The 15,998-nt window shown below is 41.3% G+C and overlaps 1 protein-coding gene across 2 annotated transcripts in view; it reads right to left on the minus strand.

Moving 5' to 3' along the window:
• Positions 1 to 562: 562 nt before the first annotated feature.
• LOC126092499 (E3 ubiquitin-protein ligase RNF14-like) overlaps positions 563 to 15,998 on the minus strand; it is a 105,075-nt gene continuing 89,639 nt past the window's right edge. The window contains exons 6-7 of one of the 2 annotated variants that reach the window (XM_049908123.1): positions 14,002 to 14,174; positions 563 to 1,708 (exon numbers count right to left, since the gene is read on the minus strand). In XM_049908123.1, the coding sequence (XP_049764080.1) occupies positions 1,478 to 1,708; positions 14,002 to 14,174 (404 nt within the window). In that variant the 3' untranslated portion in view covers positions 563 to 1,477. The remainder of the gene's footprint in view (positions 1,709 to 14,001; positions 14,175 to 15,998) is intronic. The other variant, XM_049908122.1, reaches the window with a different exon arrangement.

Here is a 15,998-nt window from a genome sequence, read left to right on the forward strand (position 1 = left end):
CAACATGACAGCACCGTTCGACGTGCAGAATGGATACTGGGGTTTCACAGGAAGAAAATCACCTTTAACATATTACTACAGCAGCAGCAGCAGCACAACCAGATCTACACTTTGGCATCAAGCATCCACATCTCACAGCGTTGGATGAGCATGCTTAAACTACGCATGGTTTCAGTGAGGCCACAAATTCTATAGGCACCCTGCCCATTGCTGATGCTCTCATCCCTGTGGTACATCAAGTCCAACATTATAAGATTTCATCCTAATATACAGACTAATTGAGGAGCAGTGTGGTGTCCCAGCTGGTACTCTCATTTTCTGACTACCAGAGAGAATAGATGATGCATCACATGCAGAGGGAGGCATGCCTATGTGGACATCAGTCAAGATGTGATCCATACACTGTTTGAAGTATGGCTGTCAGATCTTGAGTATATTTAACAGTAAGTCTCTAGATAACTTAAATATCATATCCGTAAAAGCAGTATTAATTTACAATTTAAACTCTAGGTCTTTTGGACCACAGCAATGAAAAGTGCAACTTATACTACAGATTCCAAATATATAATTTACTTTCACAGACAATGTCATGATAACTGTTGTATTTCACACAAGCCAGAGCTGACAAGTGTTGCTCTTTGGAGGGCTGAAAATAAAAAGAAGAAAGAAAGAAGGAAAAAAAAAAATCACAAATATACACAGTTTTAAAGAGACAAAATTATTCTTGTTGGATGACCACAAAACAGGAAACCTCACTTTATCTTATGAAATGTTGTTTAAATTAAAAACAGATACTTAAGTAATTTTTCACTGTGTTTGAAAACAGTAAAAATATATGGTGAACATTATTGTACATAGACCAACAAATTATATATTTACATTTTTTACATACAAGTTCCATAACAAAATATGCTGCATATGCCTGTCCAAGTATAAGAGATAGCTACCCATTTGAATTTTCTAGGGGAGGCTGAAAAAAAAAAATTAAAAGGAACTTTTATTTTGAAACACCAAAAGTCTTGGTTTCAATACCCGTAATGACAATATAGTATACAAATAATAACAGCAAAAATAACAATAAGTGTATTAGAAACTTGGCGAGACATAAGAAAACAGTCAGAACCTTCAACTTTGATCTATACCTAGTTGCACAGAGCTTGTTACTACCCAAGTACAGCTCACTATCTAACAATTATTTTCCAACATTTCTATAAAATTATTAAATCAAAAATATATTCTTGTGTGTTATCTGATACAGTCAAAGTGTTTAAATACACAACATAATTTGTTTCTGCAACAGGGCAGATGATACTTTAAGCATAATATTACAGTAATAATTCTGTTAGCACTCTTGTACCTGAACACGATCTTAGAATATGCTAACTGTACAATGTTTAATAGTCTATGACCTGTAACCCTGAAAGAACATTTGTCTTAACTTAATCGAGAATCATCTGACATCTGAACCAGATTCCAGCTATGCATCAAGACCTATGAAGGCACCAAATTCTTCCTCTTCATCTTCATCTTCCTCTTCTTCATCCATTTCAGCATCAAGCTCTACTCCATGGAAAAGCAGATTAAAGCACTTAGATGATCTGCTACTAAAATGCAGGTAAGGGCACTGTGGATTCAGACGAGCACTACAAATCCAGCAGAAATAGGTATTGCATCGCCAGCACACCATTTTGTTGCATCCATCTGATTTCTGTAATGTTAGTAGCAGTGATTCACAAAACATGTTAACATTTTCTGTATACAATGCACATATATAATGAATATTATGCATTTCATCTACAAGGTGAACAACCACTAATTTAGTGTACACAGTTCTCACATAATTTAGTCTCAAAAATCATGTACTAAAAAGACATATGAAATTAAAGATGAATGTGGGTTGCTTAATGTTTATGTAAATGCATATTCAATCAAGTTCAGAGTTGTTCTCTTCAAACAACTGTCAAATTTTGACATCATAATAATGTTTATTCTTTGAATTTAGTTAAAATACAAATTTATATTAAATTCAAATAGCCAAAGGGCAATGTAAACCTCTAGAGCTGAAAAACTTTTGAGAGAATCATTCAAAAGGAAATGTTAGATATTAATTGGGTGCACAGCTTCGTCAGTAATACGTTACACGACAAAGAAATAGGACTTTAGCAACTATCATAAACTTGGCTCCTAATTATCCATCTTCAGGTAAAATTTCCTACCAACAACTACAGATGTGATGTCTTAGTACGCAGTATGAGAATACGTTGACATGAGTCAACAGACATTAACTGACAAAATTATACAAAAAAAGCACAAAATTGTCATAGTTCAACAGTATACTATAGAACTAAAACAATTCTGTGTTTTTCATTTATAATTACAAAATTGTTCCACTAATCAGTAATGAAAGAATCACAATTAACAGGATATTAACTGACACATTACCTATATGCAGCTTTACTGTATGATTAAATGATGATGGCCTCGTCTTGGGTAAAATATTCCGGAGGTAAAATAGTCCCCCATTCGGATCTCCGGGCGGGGACTACTCAAGAGCATGTCATTACCAGGAGAAAGAAAACTGGCGTTCTACAGATCGAAGCGTGGAATGTCAGATCCCTTAATCGGGCAGGTAGGTTAGAAAATTTAAAAAGGGAAATGGATAGGTTAAAGTTAGATATAGTGGGAATTAGTGAACTTCAGTGGCAGGAGGAACAAGACTTTTGGTCGGGTGAATACAGGGTTATAAATACGAAATCAAATAGGGGTAATGCAGGAGTAGGTTTAATAATGAATAAAAAAAAAAAAAAAAAAAAAAAAATAGGAGTGCGGGTAAGCTACTACAAACAACATAGTGAACGCATTATTGTGGCCAAGATAGACACGAAGCCCACACCTACTACAGTAGTACAAGTTTATATGCCAACTAGCTCTGCAGATTATGAAGAAACTGATGAAATGTATAATGAGATAAAAGAAATTATTCAGGTAGTGAAGGGAGACAAAAATTAATAGTCATGGGTGACTGGAATTCGACAGTAGGAAAAGGAAGAGAAGGAAACGTAGTAGATGAATACGGATTGGGGCTAAGAAATGAAAGAGGAAGCCGCCTGGTAGAATTTTGCACAGAGCATAACTTCATCATAGCTAACACTTGGTTCAAGAATCATGAAAGAAGTTTGTATACATGGAAGAACCCTGGATATACTGACAAGTTTCAGATAGATTATATAATGGTAAGACAGAGATTTAGGAACCGGGTTTCAAATTGTAAGACATTTCCAGGGGCAGATGTGGACTCTGACCACAATCTATTGGTTATGAACTGTAGATTAAAACCGAAGAAACTGCAAAAAGGTGGGAATTTAAGGAGATGGGACCTGGATAAACTGAAAGAACCAGAGGTTGTACAGGGTTTCAAGGAGAGCATAAGGGAACAATTGACAGGAATGGGGGAAAGAAATTATCCATCGCCTGGCATATGTGCCCGGTGTTTAATATCGGACAGACTAGTAGAGCTTTTGACATAAGAGATAAGTAACATTTGCTAGGGAAGAAGGGTACTAATGTTCATAATTCTACTTTCATGGAATATTTATTAATATTGGGACACAAACCAAAAGGAGTAGAAAAAATTATGATTCTACATAGAGAGAAGACACTTCGTGTCTTGAAAGAACTTCAGGTCCTTATGAATATGAACAATAACTGTGGCCTTGTAAACAAGCAACTACAGTTAAGAAACAAACACTTCTTGAACATTTCAAGCCATTGGTCACAACTATATGAGGTTTTGATTCACGTTTCCATGTACTTCCATTTCAAAACATCATTTCTCCCTTTTCTATATGGACTCTATACTCTGTTACTGACAGCATACCAGATGGCACTGTATACCACATTCTGTTTTGTAGATTCTATGTAAAGTATATTTCCTCCTTTTTCGCTTATTGTAACATCTTGATAAAATCCTTCTACAGTAAGTTCTTTATTCTTAGCATGTACGAGGTGCATTCAAGTTCTAAGGGCTCCAATTTTTTTCTAATTAACTACTCACCCGAAATCGATGAAACTGGCGTTACTTCTCGACGTAATCGCCCTGCAGACGTACACATTTTTCACAACGCTGACAACATGATTCCATGGCAGTGGCGAAGGCTTCTTTAGGAGTCTGTTTTGACCACTGGAAAATCGCTGAGGCAATAGCAGCACGGCTGGTGAATGTGCGGCCACGGAGAGCATCTTTCATTGTCGGAAAAAGCCGAACGTCACTAGGAGCCAGGTCAGGTGAGTAGAGAGCATGAGGAATCACTTCAAAGTTGTTATCACGAAGAAACTGTTGCGTAACGTTAGCTTGATGTGCGGGTGCGTTGTCTTGGTGAAACAGCACATACACAGCCCTTCCCGGATGTTTTTGTTGCAGTGCAGGAAGGAATTTGTTCTTCAAACCATTTTTGTAGGATGCACCTGTTACTGTAGCGCCGTTTGGAACGCAATGGGTAAGGATTACGCCCTCGCTGTCCCAGAACATGGACACCATCATTTTTTCAGCACTGGCGGTTACCCAAAATTTTTTTGGTGGCGGTGAATCTGTGTGCTTCCATTGAGCTGACTGGCGCTTTGTTTCTGGATTGAAAAACGGCATCCACGTCTCATCCATTGACACAACCAACGAAAAGAAAGTCCCATTCATTCATGCTGTCGTTGCGCGTCAACATTGCTTGGCAACATGCCACACGGGCAGCCATGTGGTCATCCATCAGCATTCGTGGCACCCACCTGGATGACACTTTTCGCATTTTCAGGTCGTCATGCAGGATTGTGTGCACAGAACCCACAGAAATGCCAACTCTGGGGGCGATCTGTTCAACAGTCATTCGGCGATCCCCCAAAACAATTCTCTCCACTTTCTCGATCGTGTCGTCAGACTGGCTTGTGCGAGCCCGAGGTTGTTTCGGTTTGTTGTCACACGATGTTCTGCCTTCATTAAACTGTCACACCCACGAACGCACTTTCGACACATCCATAACTCCATCACGACATGTCTCCTTCAACTGTTGATGAATTTCAATTGGTTTCACACCACGCAAATTCAGAAAACGAATGATTGCACGCTGTTCAAGTAAGGAAAACGCCGCCGTTTTAAGTATTTAAAACAGTTCTCATTCTCGCCGCTGGCGGTAAAATTCCATCTGCTGTACGGTGCTGCCATCTCTGGGACGTATTGACAATGAACGCGGCCTCATTTTAAAACAATGCGCATGTTTCTATCTCTTTCCTGTCCGGAGAAAAAAAATCGGAGGCCTTAGAACTTGAATGCACCTCGTATTTGTAATTAAACACTTAATTTATTTTATGCTACATACTGTTGTTGTCATTTTTATAAAAATTATTTTATTCCTTTTATTATCTTTTATGAATTTTTTTTATACTACAAACATTTTACTCTGTTTAAAACATCTAAACATATAGCATACTTATGTACTACTGTAACAGTTTTACAAATCTTTAACATATTGCAGCGTGTCAGCAACTGTGAAATGTACAGCAAATAAACAATGTTTTCAGCCTTCAGTTGCAAGGTAATTTTATTCATCATATCCACATTTTATTCATCATATCCACATAAAATTACCTTGCAACTGAAGGCTGAAAACATTGTTTATTTGCTGTACTGTAACAGTCATGTATTTCATGCCGTTGAATGTCTGTCACAATACCAGCACCAAGTAAGTGGCGCACTCTACACTACATTTACCTGGCGTCACAACTAGTTGCCACATGTTGAGGCTAATGTCTGGTATTTTTACAAGCAGTACCTGTTTAACAATTTTTACTGTTTCCATGGAGGGCTTTATTCCATATTTTCTGCTGTCTGACTTTAGCTTCGTAGCTCATCACAGAAGTTTACAATTTTAACATCATGTAATTTACGTAAGTACCAGTTTCATTCCACATATTCCATTTCAATGTTGTAAAGTATTCAGTATTTTAGACATTTATTTTATAACATATTTAAAATATTATAGGTAACTTTCCTTCTGAAGGAGATACCCTTAGTGATACTGAAACCTGATCAAGACTTTTACACTCATCTTCAGGAAAAACAGAACACCCTGAATGCCTAGAGATAGGATGTTCATATTCATAGGACGTGTACATTAGTAAGTTCTGCAGAAATGATTACCATTTCAGTCACCTCGGTTCGGCACGTGTCCTGCTGACTAGTAGGCCCAGGAACTGCCATGGGCACTGATAACTTGTTCCATACCAACGCTTATAAAGCGTGAATGGCATTACGTGGTATAGACATCCATGTCGCATACACCTGGTTCCAAAGTTCATCTGTGGTGGTTGGCATTCGGTTACAGCATTGCTCCCATTGTTTCACCATATCTGACACGTCTTCACTGATTGAAAGTCTGGTAATATGGTGGGCCAGAGCAAAAGGCTGACATTCTGTGACACCAAGAAGGCATTCGTTTGCGCAGCAACATGTGGTCATGCATTGTCTCACTGAAAAATGGCGTGTGGGGTGCTGTGCAGAAAGGATATGGCTACATGTCACAGGATGCTGTTCACAAGGTCACTCGGGTCACAGCACTCTGGATATACACCAACTGTGATTTGTGGTTGTACGCAATAGCATCCCCAAACCATAAGACCTTGAATTGGCACTTTATGTCTTGTGCAAATGCAAACACTGTGATGCTACTCCACATCTTTGGCAAACCAAAATACAGCCATTGTTTTCAAATAAACAGAACCTGCATTCATCCAAAAACACTATCTAATGCCATTCCTGTCCCCATTGATGTCGTTCCAAACGCCATTGCCGTCTAGCATGTTTCTGTACATTCGTCAAAGGTAGAAAGAGAAGGGGATAACACGCACGTAACCCGTGCTGCAATAAACGGCGAGGGACTGTCACCACTGATAGTGTACGATGTATTACAGTGTTGCCCCAGAGCCGAGGAGGATGCAGATCTGTCCTGCAACCTGCAATGCCATTTTGATGGGGGGTGGGGGGTGGGGGATGGGTCTGGGTGGTGCGACCCGACCCATCTTGTCGTGTTCTGTGAACCATTCAGCAAACACCTGTTGCACTGCCGAAACACTTTGTCCCACACAAGCAGCAATTTCCCAGATGGATATGTCATATTCTCTCACACCGATAACAACTACTGTCTGTTGTGGTTCACTGGTGATTATGTGTAAGAACATCAGAAAGTGTGTGGTAATAACTCTGTACAGGCAAATGTTCAAATATATAAATATTTTAGCAACTGAACCTGCTGATTTTCCTTGTGGTTTATTAAATACAGCATCCAGTTGTACTATGGTCAGTGGACAGGTAGATGTGGACCAATTCCTTGGCTTTGAAAGTTATCTGTCAAACTCCTTGGACTTCTTTCTGCGCGGGTTATGTCATAGTGATTGTCTACGAACTTATGTGAGTAATGACGTATTTTTTAACACAGGTTGAGAAACCACAAGCCCATACCAATTATGCTAGGTTCATTTGAATGTGTCTAGAATTCACTGAGACAGTAAAATGTAAACGACATGTGATTAGGGCCTCCTGTCGGGTAGCCCATTCGCCAGGTGCAAGTCTTTCGATTTGACGCCACTTTGGCGACTTGCGCGTCAATGGGGGATGAAATTATGATTAGGACAATTGACAGTGAACTAAATCATGTGTTCCAGCAGAAAATGGACATTTTGAAGACGACATGTGAGGTTTTTTACTTATCAGTAACACACAGAAATGGTAAGTGTAAGGAAAATTGATGCAACTGACAGGTGCATGCAAAAATACTACGCGCTTTTGGATTTGTGTTGATACAGCCCTATTTTTTTATTTTTTCATGATGCATCCAATTCATAAGTACTGTATTGTCCTCTATTTTTGATACTGCATCCACAATCAATTATCAAAGTAACTGGAGACAGATGTGAAATGCAAGCCATAAAAAATAGGTGAGAGAAAGTTTCAGCAGATTTTTGGGGCCAAATGTGAGAATTAGCTGAGGGAGATAAGTGTGTAAAAAGTAATGCAGTCAAATAATGATGAAATACCACGAATAAAAGAAGGAAAAATGAGCTAAATATGTCCAAACGCACTTGTAGATTGACAAAATGAATATATATCTCTGCCCAAATTCTTTGCCTTTAAATATGTCTGCTTGTGTCTGTGTATGTGTGTGTGTGTGTGTGCGCGCGCGCGAGTGTATACCTGTCCTTTTTTCCCCCCTAAGGTAAGTCTTTCTGCTCCCAGGATTGGAATGACTCCTTACCCTCTCCCTTAAAACCCACATCCTTTCATCTTTCCCTCTCCTTCCCTCTTTCCTGACGAAGCAACCGTTGGTTGCGACAGCTTGAAATTTTGTGTGTATGTGTGTGTTTTATTGTGCCTATCTACCAGCGCTTTCCCGTTTGGTAAGTAATGGAATATATATATATATATATATATATATATATATATATATATATATATATATATATATATATATATATATATATATATATATATATATATATATATATATATATATATATGAGGGAAACATTCCACGTGGGAAAATATATTTAAAAAGAAAGATGATGAGACTTACCAAACAAAAGCGCTGGCAGGTCGATAGACACACAAACAAACACAAACATACATGCAAAAATCTAGCTTTCGCAACCAACGGTTGCCTCGTCAGGAAAGAGGGGAGGAGAAGGAAAGACAAAAGGATATGGGTTTTAAGGGAGAGGGTAAGGAGTCATTCCAATCCCGGGAGCAGAAAGACTTACCTTAGGGGGAAAAAAGGACAGGTATACACTCGCACACACACACATATCCATCCACACATACACAGACACAAGCAGACATTTGTAAAGGCAAAGAGTTTGGGCAGAGATGTCGGTCGGGACGGAAGTACAGAGGCAAAGATGATGTTGAAAGACAGGTGAGGTATGAGCGGCGGCGGATTGAAATTAGAAATTAGCGGAGATTGAGGCCTGGCGGATAGCGAGAAGAGAGGATATGCTGAAGGGCAAGTTCCTATCTCCGGAGTTCTGACAGGTTGGTGTTAGTGGGAAGTATCCAGATAACCCGGACGGTGTAACACTGTGCCAAGATGTGCTGGCCGTGCACCAAGGCATGTTTAGCCACAGGGTGATCCTCATTACCAACAAACACTGTCTGCCTGTGTCCATTCATGCGAATGGACAGTTTGTTGCTGGTCATTCCCACATAGAACGCTTCACAGTGTAGGCAGGTCAGTTGGTAAATCACGTGGGTGCTTTCACACGTGGCTCTGCCTTTGATCGTGTACACCTTCCGGGTTACAGGACCGGATTAGGTGGTTGTGGGAGGGTGCATGGGACAGGTTTTACACCGGGGGCGATTACAGGGGTAGGAGCCAGATGGTAGGGAAGGTGGTTTGGGGATTTCATAGGGATGAACTAAGAGGTTACGAAGGTTAGGTGGACGGCGGAAAGACACTCTTGGTGGAGTGGGGAGGCTTTCATGAAGGATGGATCTCATTTCAGGGCAGGATTTGAGGAAGTCGTATCCCTGCTGGAGAGCCACATTCAGAATCTGATCCAGTCCCGGAAAGTATCCTGTCACAAGTGGGGCACTTTTGGGGTTCTTCTGTGGAAGGTTCCGGGTTTGAGGAGATGAGGAAGTGGCTCTGGTTATTTGCTTCTGTACCAGGTCGGGAGGGTAGTTACGGGATGCAAAAGCTGTTATCAGGTTGTTGGTGTAATGGTTCAAGGATTCCGGACTGGAGCAGATTCGTTTGCCACGAAGACCTAGGCTGTAGGGAAGGGACCGTTTGATGTGGAATGGGTGGCAGCTGTCATAATGGAGGTACTGTTGCTTGTTGGTGGGTTTGATGTGGACGGACGTGTGAAGCTGGCCATTGGACAGGTGGAGGTCAACGTCAAGGAAAGTGGCATGGGATTTAGAGTAGGACCAGGTGAATCTGATGGAACCAAAGGAGTTGAGGTTGGAGAGGAAATTCTGGAGTTCTTCTTCACTGTGAGTCCAGATCATGAAAATGTCATCAATAAATCTGTACCAAACTTTGGGTTGGCAGGCCTGGGTAACCAAGAAGGCTTCCTCTAAGCGACCCATGAATAGGTTGGCGTACGAGGGGGCCATCCTGGTACCCATGGCTGTTCCCTTTAATTGTTGGTATGTCTGGCCTTCAAAAGTGAAGAAGTTGTGGGTCAGGATGAAGCTGGCTAAGGTAATGAGGAAAGAGGTTTTAGGTAGGGCGGCAGGTGATCGGCGTGAAAGGAAGTGCTCCATCGCAGCGAGGCCCTGGACATGCGGAATATTTGTGTATAAGGAGGTGGCATCAATGGTTACAAGGATGGTTTCCGGGGGTAACAGACTGGGTAGGGATTCCAGGCGTTCGAGAAAGTGGTTGGTGTCTTTGATGAAGGATGGGAGACTGCATGTAATGGGTTGAAGGTGTTGATCTATGTAGGCAGAGATGCGTTCTGTGGGGGCTTGGTAACCAGCTACAATGGGACGGCCGGGATGATTAGGTTTGTGAATTTTGGGAAGAAGGTAGAAGGTAGGGGTGCGGGGTGTTGGTGGGGTCAGGAGGTTGATGGAGTCATGTGAAAGGTTTTGTAGGGGGCCTAAGGTTCTGAGGATTCCTTGAAGCTCCGCCTGGACATCAGGAATGGGATTACCATGGCAAACTTTGTAAGTAGTGTTGTCTGAAAGCTGACGCAGTCCCTCAGCTACGTACTCCTGACGATCAAGTACCACAGTCGTGGAACCCTTGTCCGCCGGAAGAATGACGATGGATTGGTCAGCCTTCAGATCACGGATAGCCTGGGCTTCAGCAGTGGTGATGTTGGGAGTAGGATTAAGGTTTTTTAAGAAGGATTGAGAGGCAAGGCTGGAAGTCAGAAATTCCTGGAAGGTTAGGAGAGGGTGATTTTGAGGAAGAGGAGGTGGGTCCCGCTGTGACGGAGGACGGAACTGTTCCAGGCATGGTTCAATTTGGATAGTATCTTGGGGAGTTGGATCATTAGGAGTAGGATTAGGATCATTTTTCTTCGTGGCAAAGTGATACTTCCAGCAGAGAGTACGGGTGTAGGACAGTAAATCTTTGACAAGGGCTGTTTGGTTAAATCTGGGAGTGGGGCTGAAGGTGAGGCCTTTGGATAGGACAGAGGTTTCGGATTGGGAGAGAGGTTTGGAGGAGAGGTTAACTACTGAATTGGGGTGTTGTGGTTCCAGATTGTGTTGATTGGAATTTTGAGGTTTTGGAGGGAGTGGAGCTGGAAGTGGGAGATTGAGTAGATGGGAGAGACTGGGTTTGTGTGCAATGAGAGGTTGAGGTTTGCTGGAATGGTTGTGAAGGGTGAGTGAGTTGCCTTTCCGGAGGTGGGAAACCAGGAGATTGGATAGTTTTTTAAGGTGGAGGGTGGCATGCTGTTCTAATTTGCGGTTGGCCTGTAGGAGGATGCTCTGAACAGCCGGTGTGGATGTGGGAGAGGAAAGATTGAGGACTTTTATTAAGGATAGGAGTTGATGGGTGTGTTGATTGGCTGAGTGGACGTGTAGGTGAAGGATTAGGTGGGTGAGGGCAATGGATTGTTCAGTCTGGAACTGGTATAGGGACTGATGGAAAGAAGGGTTGCAGCCAGAGATGGGAACTTTAAGTGTGAGGCCTTTGGGGGTGATGCCAAATGTCAGACAAGCCTGAGAAAATAAAATATGGGAGTGTAATCTGGCTAGGGCGAAGGCATGTTTGCGGAGGGAATGTAAATAAAATTTAATGGGGTCGTTGTGGAGGTGTTGTGAGGGTGACATGGTACTAGAAGGTGGAAAGTGGAACACGAGGCTGAAATGAAAATGAAAATAAATATAAAAATATATGGGGAGAGATAAAGGTAAAACTAGAAATCAAATGGAGATCTGGTGTGAAAAAAGGCGAAAAAGGGTTGGTTAGAGCTGGGCTATGTTGATCCTATGGTGAACTTGTGTAGGTAGATAATGATGTGCATAAAGGTTAGGTGGTTGTGTTGCCGCCAAAACACGTTAAAGGGTGGAGAAATCCGGGAAAATTTCGAAAAAACTACGTGAGGATGTATTAAAAGGGTGGTTTGGTGGTGGCAGATTATGGAAATGAAGCTAACAATTGTCTGATGAAGAAATAATGACGTTAAAACCTGTGGGAAGCGGCTAAAAATGATCGATGATGTGAGAAAAACGGAAATGGAAATAAAGCAAAAGATACTTCCCACTAACACCAACCTGTCAGAACTCCGGAGATGGGAACTTGCCCTTCAGCATATCCTCTCTTCTCGCTATCCGCCAGGCCTCAATCTCCGCTAATTTCTAATTTCAATCCGCCGCCGCTCATACCTCACCTGTCTTTCAACATCATCTTTGCCTCTGTACTTCCGTCCCGACTGACATCTCTGCCCTCTCTGTGTGTGTGTGTGTGTGTGTGTGTGTGTGTGTGTGTGTGTGTGTGTGTGGGCGCGCGCGCGAGAGAGAGAGTGTATACCTGTCCTTTCCCCCCCCCCTAAGGTAAGTCTTTCCGCTCCCGGGATTGGAATGACTCCTTACCCTCTCCCTTAAAACCCACATCCTTTCGTCTTTCCCTCTCCTTCCCTCTTTCCTGATGAAGCAACCGTTTGTTGCGAAAGCTTGAATTTTGTGTGTATGCTTGTGTGTCTATCGACCTGCCAGCACTTTCGTTTGGTAAGTCACATCATCTTTGTTTAAATGTTAACTAAGGAGTAACAGAAACAACTTGGTGAAACATTGAGATACTAAGTCTCCAATAGGCACATAACCAAGATGGAGTAACTTTTGGAGCTATCAGTTCCTTTCACAGGGAGAACAGAGGGATAGGTTGAAAAATGTTAGAAAGAGGTGGAAGTCACTCACCCCAAGTTGAGAGGAAACCACCTCATGTCTTTGCAACCTCCCCAACCTATCCCTATTTCCTTCCTGAAGAAGGAAAGATAGTTCTGGAAGCTAGGAATAATTCTTTACTTTCTAATGAGTTTACTGGCAGTCCTAGAATTTCTTGCCCTGAAGGTAAAAACTATCCAGCAATTCCGTGCCTTTGTAATTAAATGAACAATCACCATCAGTGATTGGAAGGGGATAGAGTAGTATGGGGAAGTACTGCAACCCGTGGAACGCAAGTGGCTAACAAGAACTGGCTAAGGGATAGAGATGGTTAATACAACCAAGTATGGGTGAGAGGGTGATTGGGAATATAAGTCTAATTATGCCATGAATCAAGATGCCATAGCAAATTGAGTATCTCAAGATGAAGCCCCCATAGTATCAACTGTCACATTATAATGACATGCCACACTGCTGATTCTTCATACTTCTACATAAGATTTCTTAAGTTAATATCAGTTTTCTCCAGGCTCTATAAAATATTGCTACTTTTCCTTTAAAAAACCCACTCATTCCAATACAGGGATCAGAAAGTTAACTGGAAGAGTTTCTCTTTGCCACTGTCAGCAATTGTCATATTGAGATGTTGAGCTCACTACCTTAACAGCAAAAGTTCATCTAACTTCTTTATGAATTTTACACCCAGAATACTAGAGGTATTATTTTAGGTCAGTAACAGGCTGATCAGGCATAATATTTATGCATAATTATGTTTCACACCATTAAAAAAAAAGTCAGTACAAAAGAACTCTATTTGTCACTGTAAGAGACTTCTACATAAACAGTGCCATCTATTGAATTTACATAAAGAAGGTAAAGCTGCCACGATGAACCTGAAGCCTGATTTGAACACACAGTGCTTTACTAGGCATGGCTCTATTGGAGGCGGTATTCTATTGCCTTCCTCCAACCTCTGAACTATGGGCAACTTTGCATTTTTCACATTAACAAACATGACAAGTGGTGAAAGAAGTGGTAAGTGACAAACAGAAATGTAGTAGCGTAATACAGAACAAATTATTGAAAAGGCACCTTCTAGCCAACAATTCAATTATTCTTACCTCTATGGCAGCATTACAATTAGGACAGTTCTTACTGTTGCTACTAATCCATGCTTCTGACATTGTATTGTCAACAAGTAATTGTAACTGCCTTCTACCATAACGCTGCTCCAGCACTTCCTTTTGCTTCTCATCTGCTGACCGATATTCCTCCACAAGCCGCATTTTTTCATCTATGTGCAAAGTGAGAGGGCAAATTATTTAACAGAATATAAAGTTTGTGTGTTTCAGATTAAGTAGTGCACAAAAATGTTAATTTTACCAAATGTTATTTGGCTGCAATCTTTTAACGAAACATAACCTAAATGTTGTTTAACACAGTCCTTTTACCCAGAACATAAATGCCATTAAAATGAAATATGATAAGAATTGGAACTCTACACAAAATAGGCGCATTGCCTTAGGGAAAAACAGACTGTCTTCTAAATGGAATTTTTTTAGTTACATATTTCAGACTCGGTTAAAAAAAATGGTATCGTCATGAGTCTAGAGTTTTTAGCAAGTCATCATCAGATAATCTGTTTAAAAAGAAAGAAAATGGGAGATAGTAAAATACTATGAAATTAAACTACAAAACCACATCAACACCTATACACAACTACACACAATTTTCTATCCAATCATTTTTTAAATACTTTTTTCCTTGGGTCCGGTTGCATTCAGTGCAAACAAGCAACACGTTATGTACAGGACAAGCCGCTAATGCCTGTGTCTGGCTAGTCAGCAGATATTGTAATGACAAGTGGCCCATGTGTGAAAGTACGTTGAGAGGCGTGCACACTTGTCATAATGGTGCAGTTACTGCAGCGTCTGAACAATCAACTACATGACTAAAATTATATTAAAATCTGTTCATAATTAATAAAGAAAGAAAATCCTAGGGAAAGCCTCAATATTCCTGAAAAGACACCAAATTACTACAGAAGACTGTAATAATTTTGCAGTTATGTGGGAATCGGATTTAGCCTGATCAGCAGCAATAATTTATGAAGAGGTATGAAGGGGAATTCAAAGTTATAACACCACTGATCTTAGAGTCAGTAGAGTCTGAGCCCCCATACATATCTGTCACAATAGTCAAAGGGTGGCCTACTTTGGAATCCGATACAACATTGTAAATGTTCAGTTTTAGGTGACTCAGTCTACAATATGTGTACAACTACAGTCAGTGCAAGATGGCAACTGTTGGGAGGGCGGAAGTAGAGATGGTTTTGCATCAGGAGGCGCTCTCCAAGTTTGCTCCTTGTCTTTTTTTCCTCAGGAGGAGCCTGGTGACCTGTTGCCACCAGTAGACGCAGTGAAAGAATGTTCAGAATTAGTTATTTATTTCCATAAGTTTCACTCAGTTTATCAACTCGCTGTTGACATCGGCAGTCGACGCCTATTGAGGATTTGTGTCTTAAGTGGCCTTCAGCCCGCTTGAGGTAGCTGCTGCTGCATCCTTTGTTCCTGCTGTCTGCTTAATGGCAGTTCACTGACTGTGGTGGCTCCGGCACTGCCCATACAGTGAAGGCGATGCGTGTGTTGGACTTACTCATGCCGATCTGGACAGAACTCTGTCGCCTCCCATTCGCCACCACTTTTCTTCATCTGCTGAAGTGAGATGACGGTTGAGGTGTAGCTGCGTAGTACGATCATCCTCTGAAGTATCAGAAGCACTCATGTTCCGATCCAGGATGATAGGGAAGACCTCCAGGTCCACCCCTCTGTTACAGCGATGGACTAATGGTGAACTCTGTGACTGGTGATCATAGCAAGGTACCCATCTTTTCCAGTAGGGGTTGTCATCGTTCAGTAGCGTGCACTAAATCTACAACACATTACTGTAATCTGGGAATTGAGTGTGAACGTTATTCACATCATCGATCTGTCTGACCAACTGCATTACAAGCTAAAATGCTGGGGTATTTATGGAGCAAAGTCGTGGCCAATGTTTACCCAACGTCACTTGTCATGACCGCATAGGTCTAGCTGTTATGAAGGTATCAGCCAGGGGT

Source organism: Schistocerca cancellata, chromosome 7 (genome assembly GCF_023864275.1).
Source record: "Schistocerca cancellata isolate TAMUIC-IGC-003103 chromosome 7, iqSchCanc2.1, whole genome shotgun sequence".
NCBI lineage: Eukaryota > Metazoa > Arthropoda > Insecta > Orthoptera > Acrididae > Schistocerca > Schistocerca cancellata.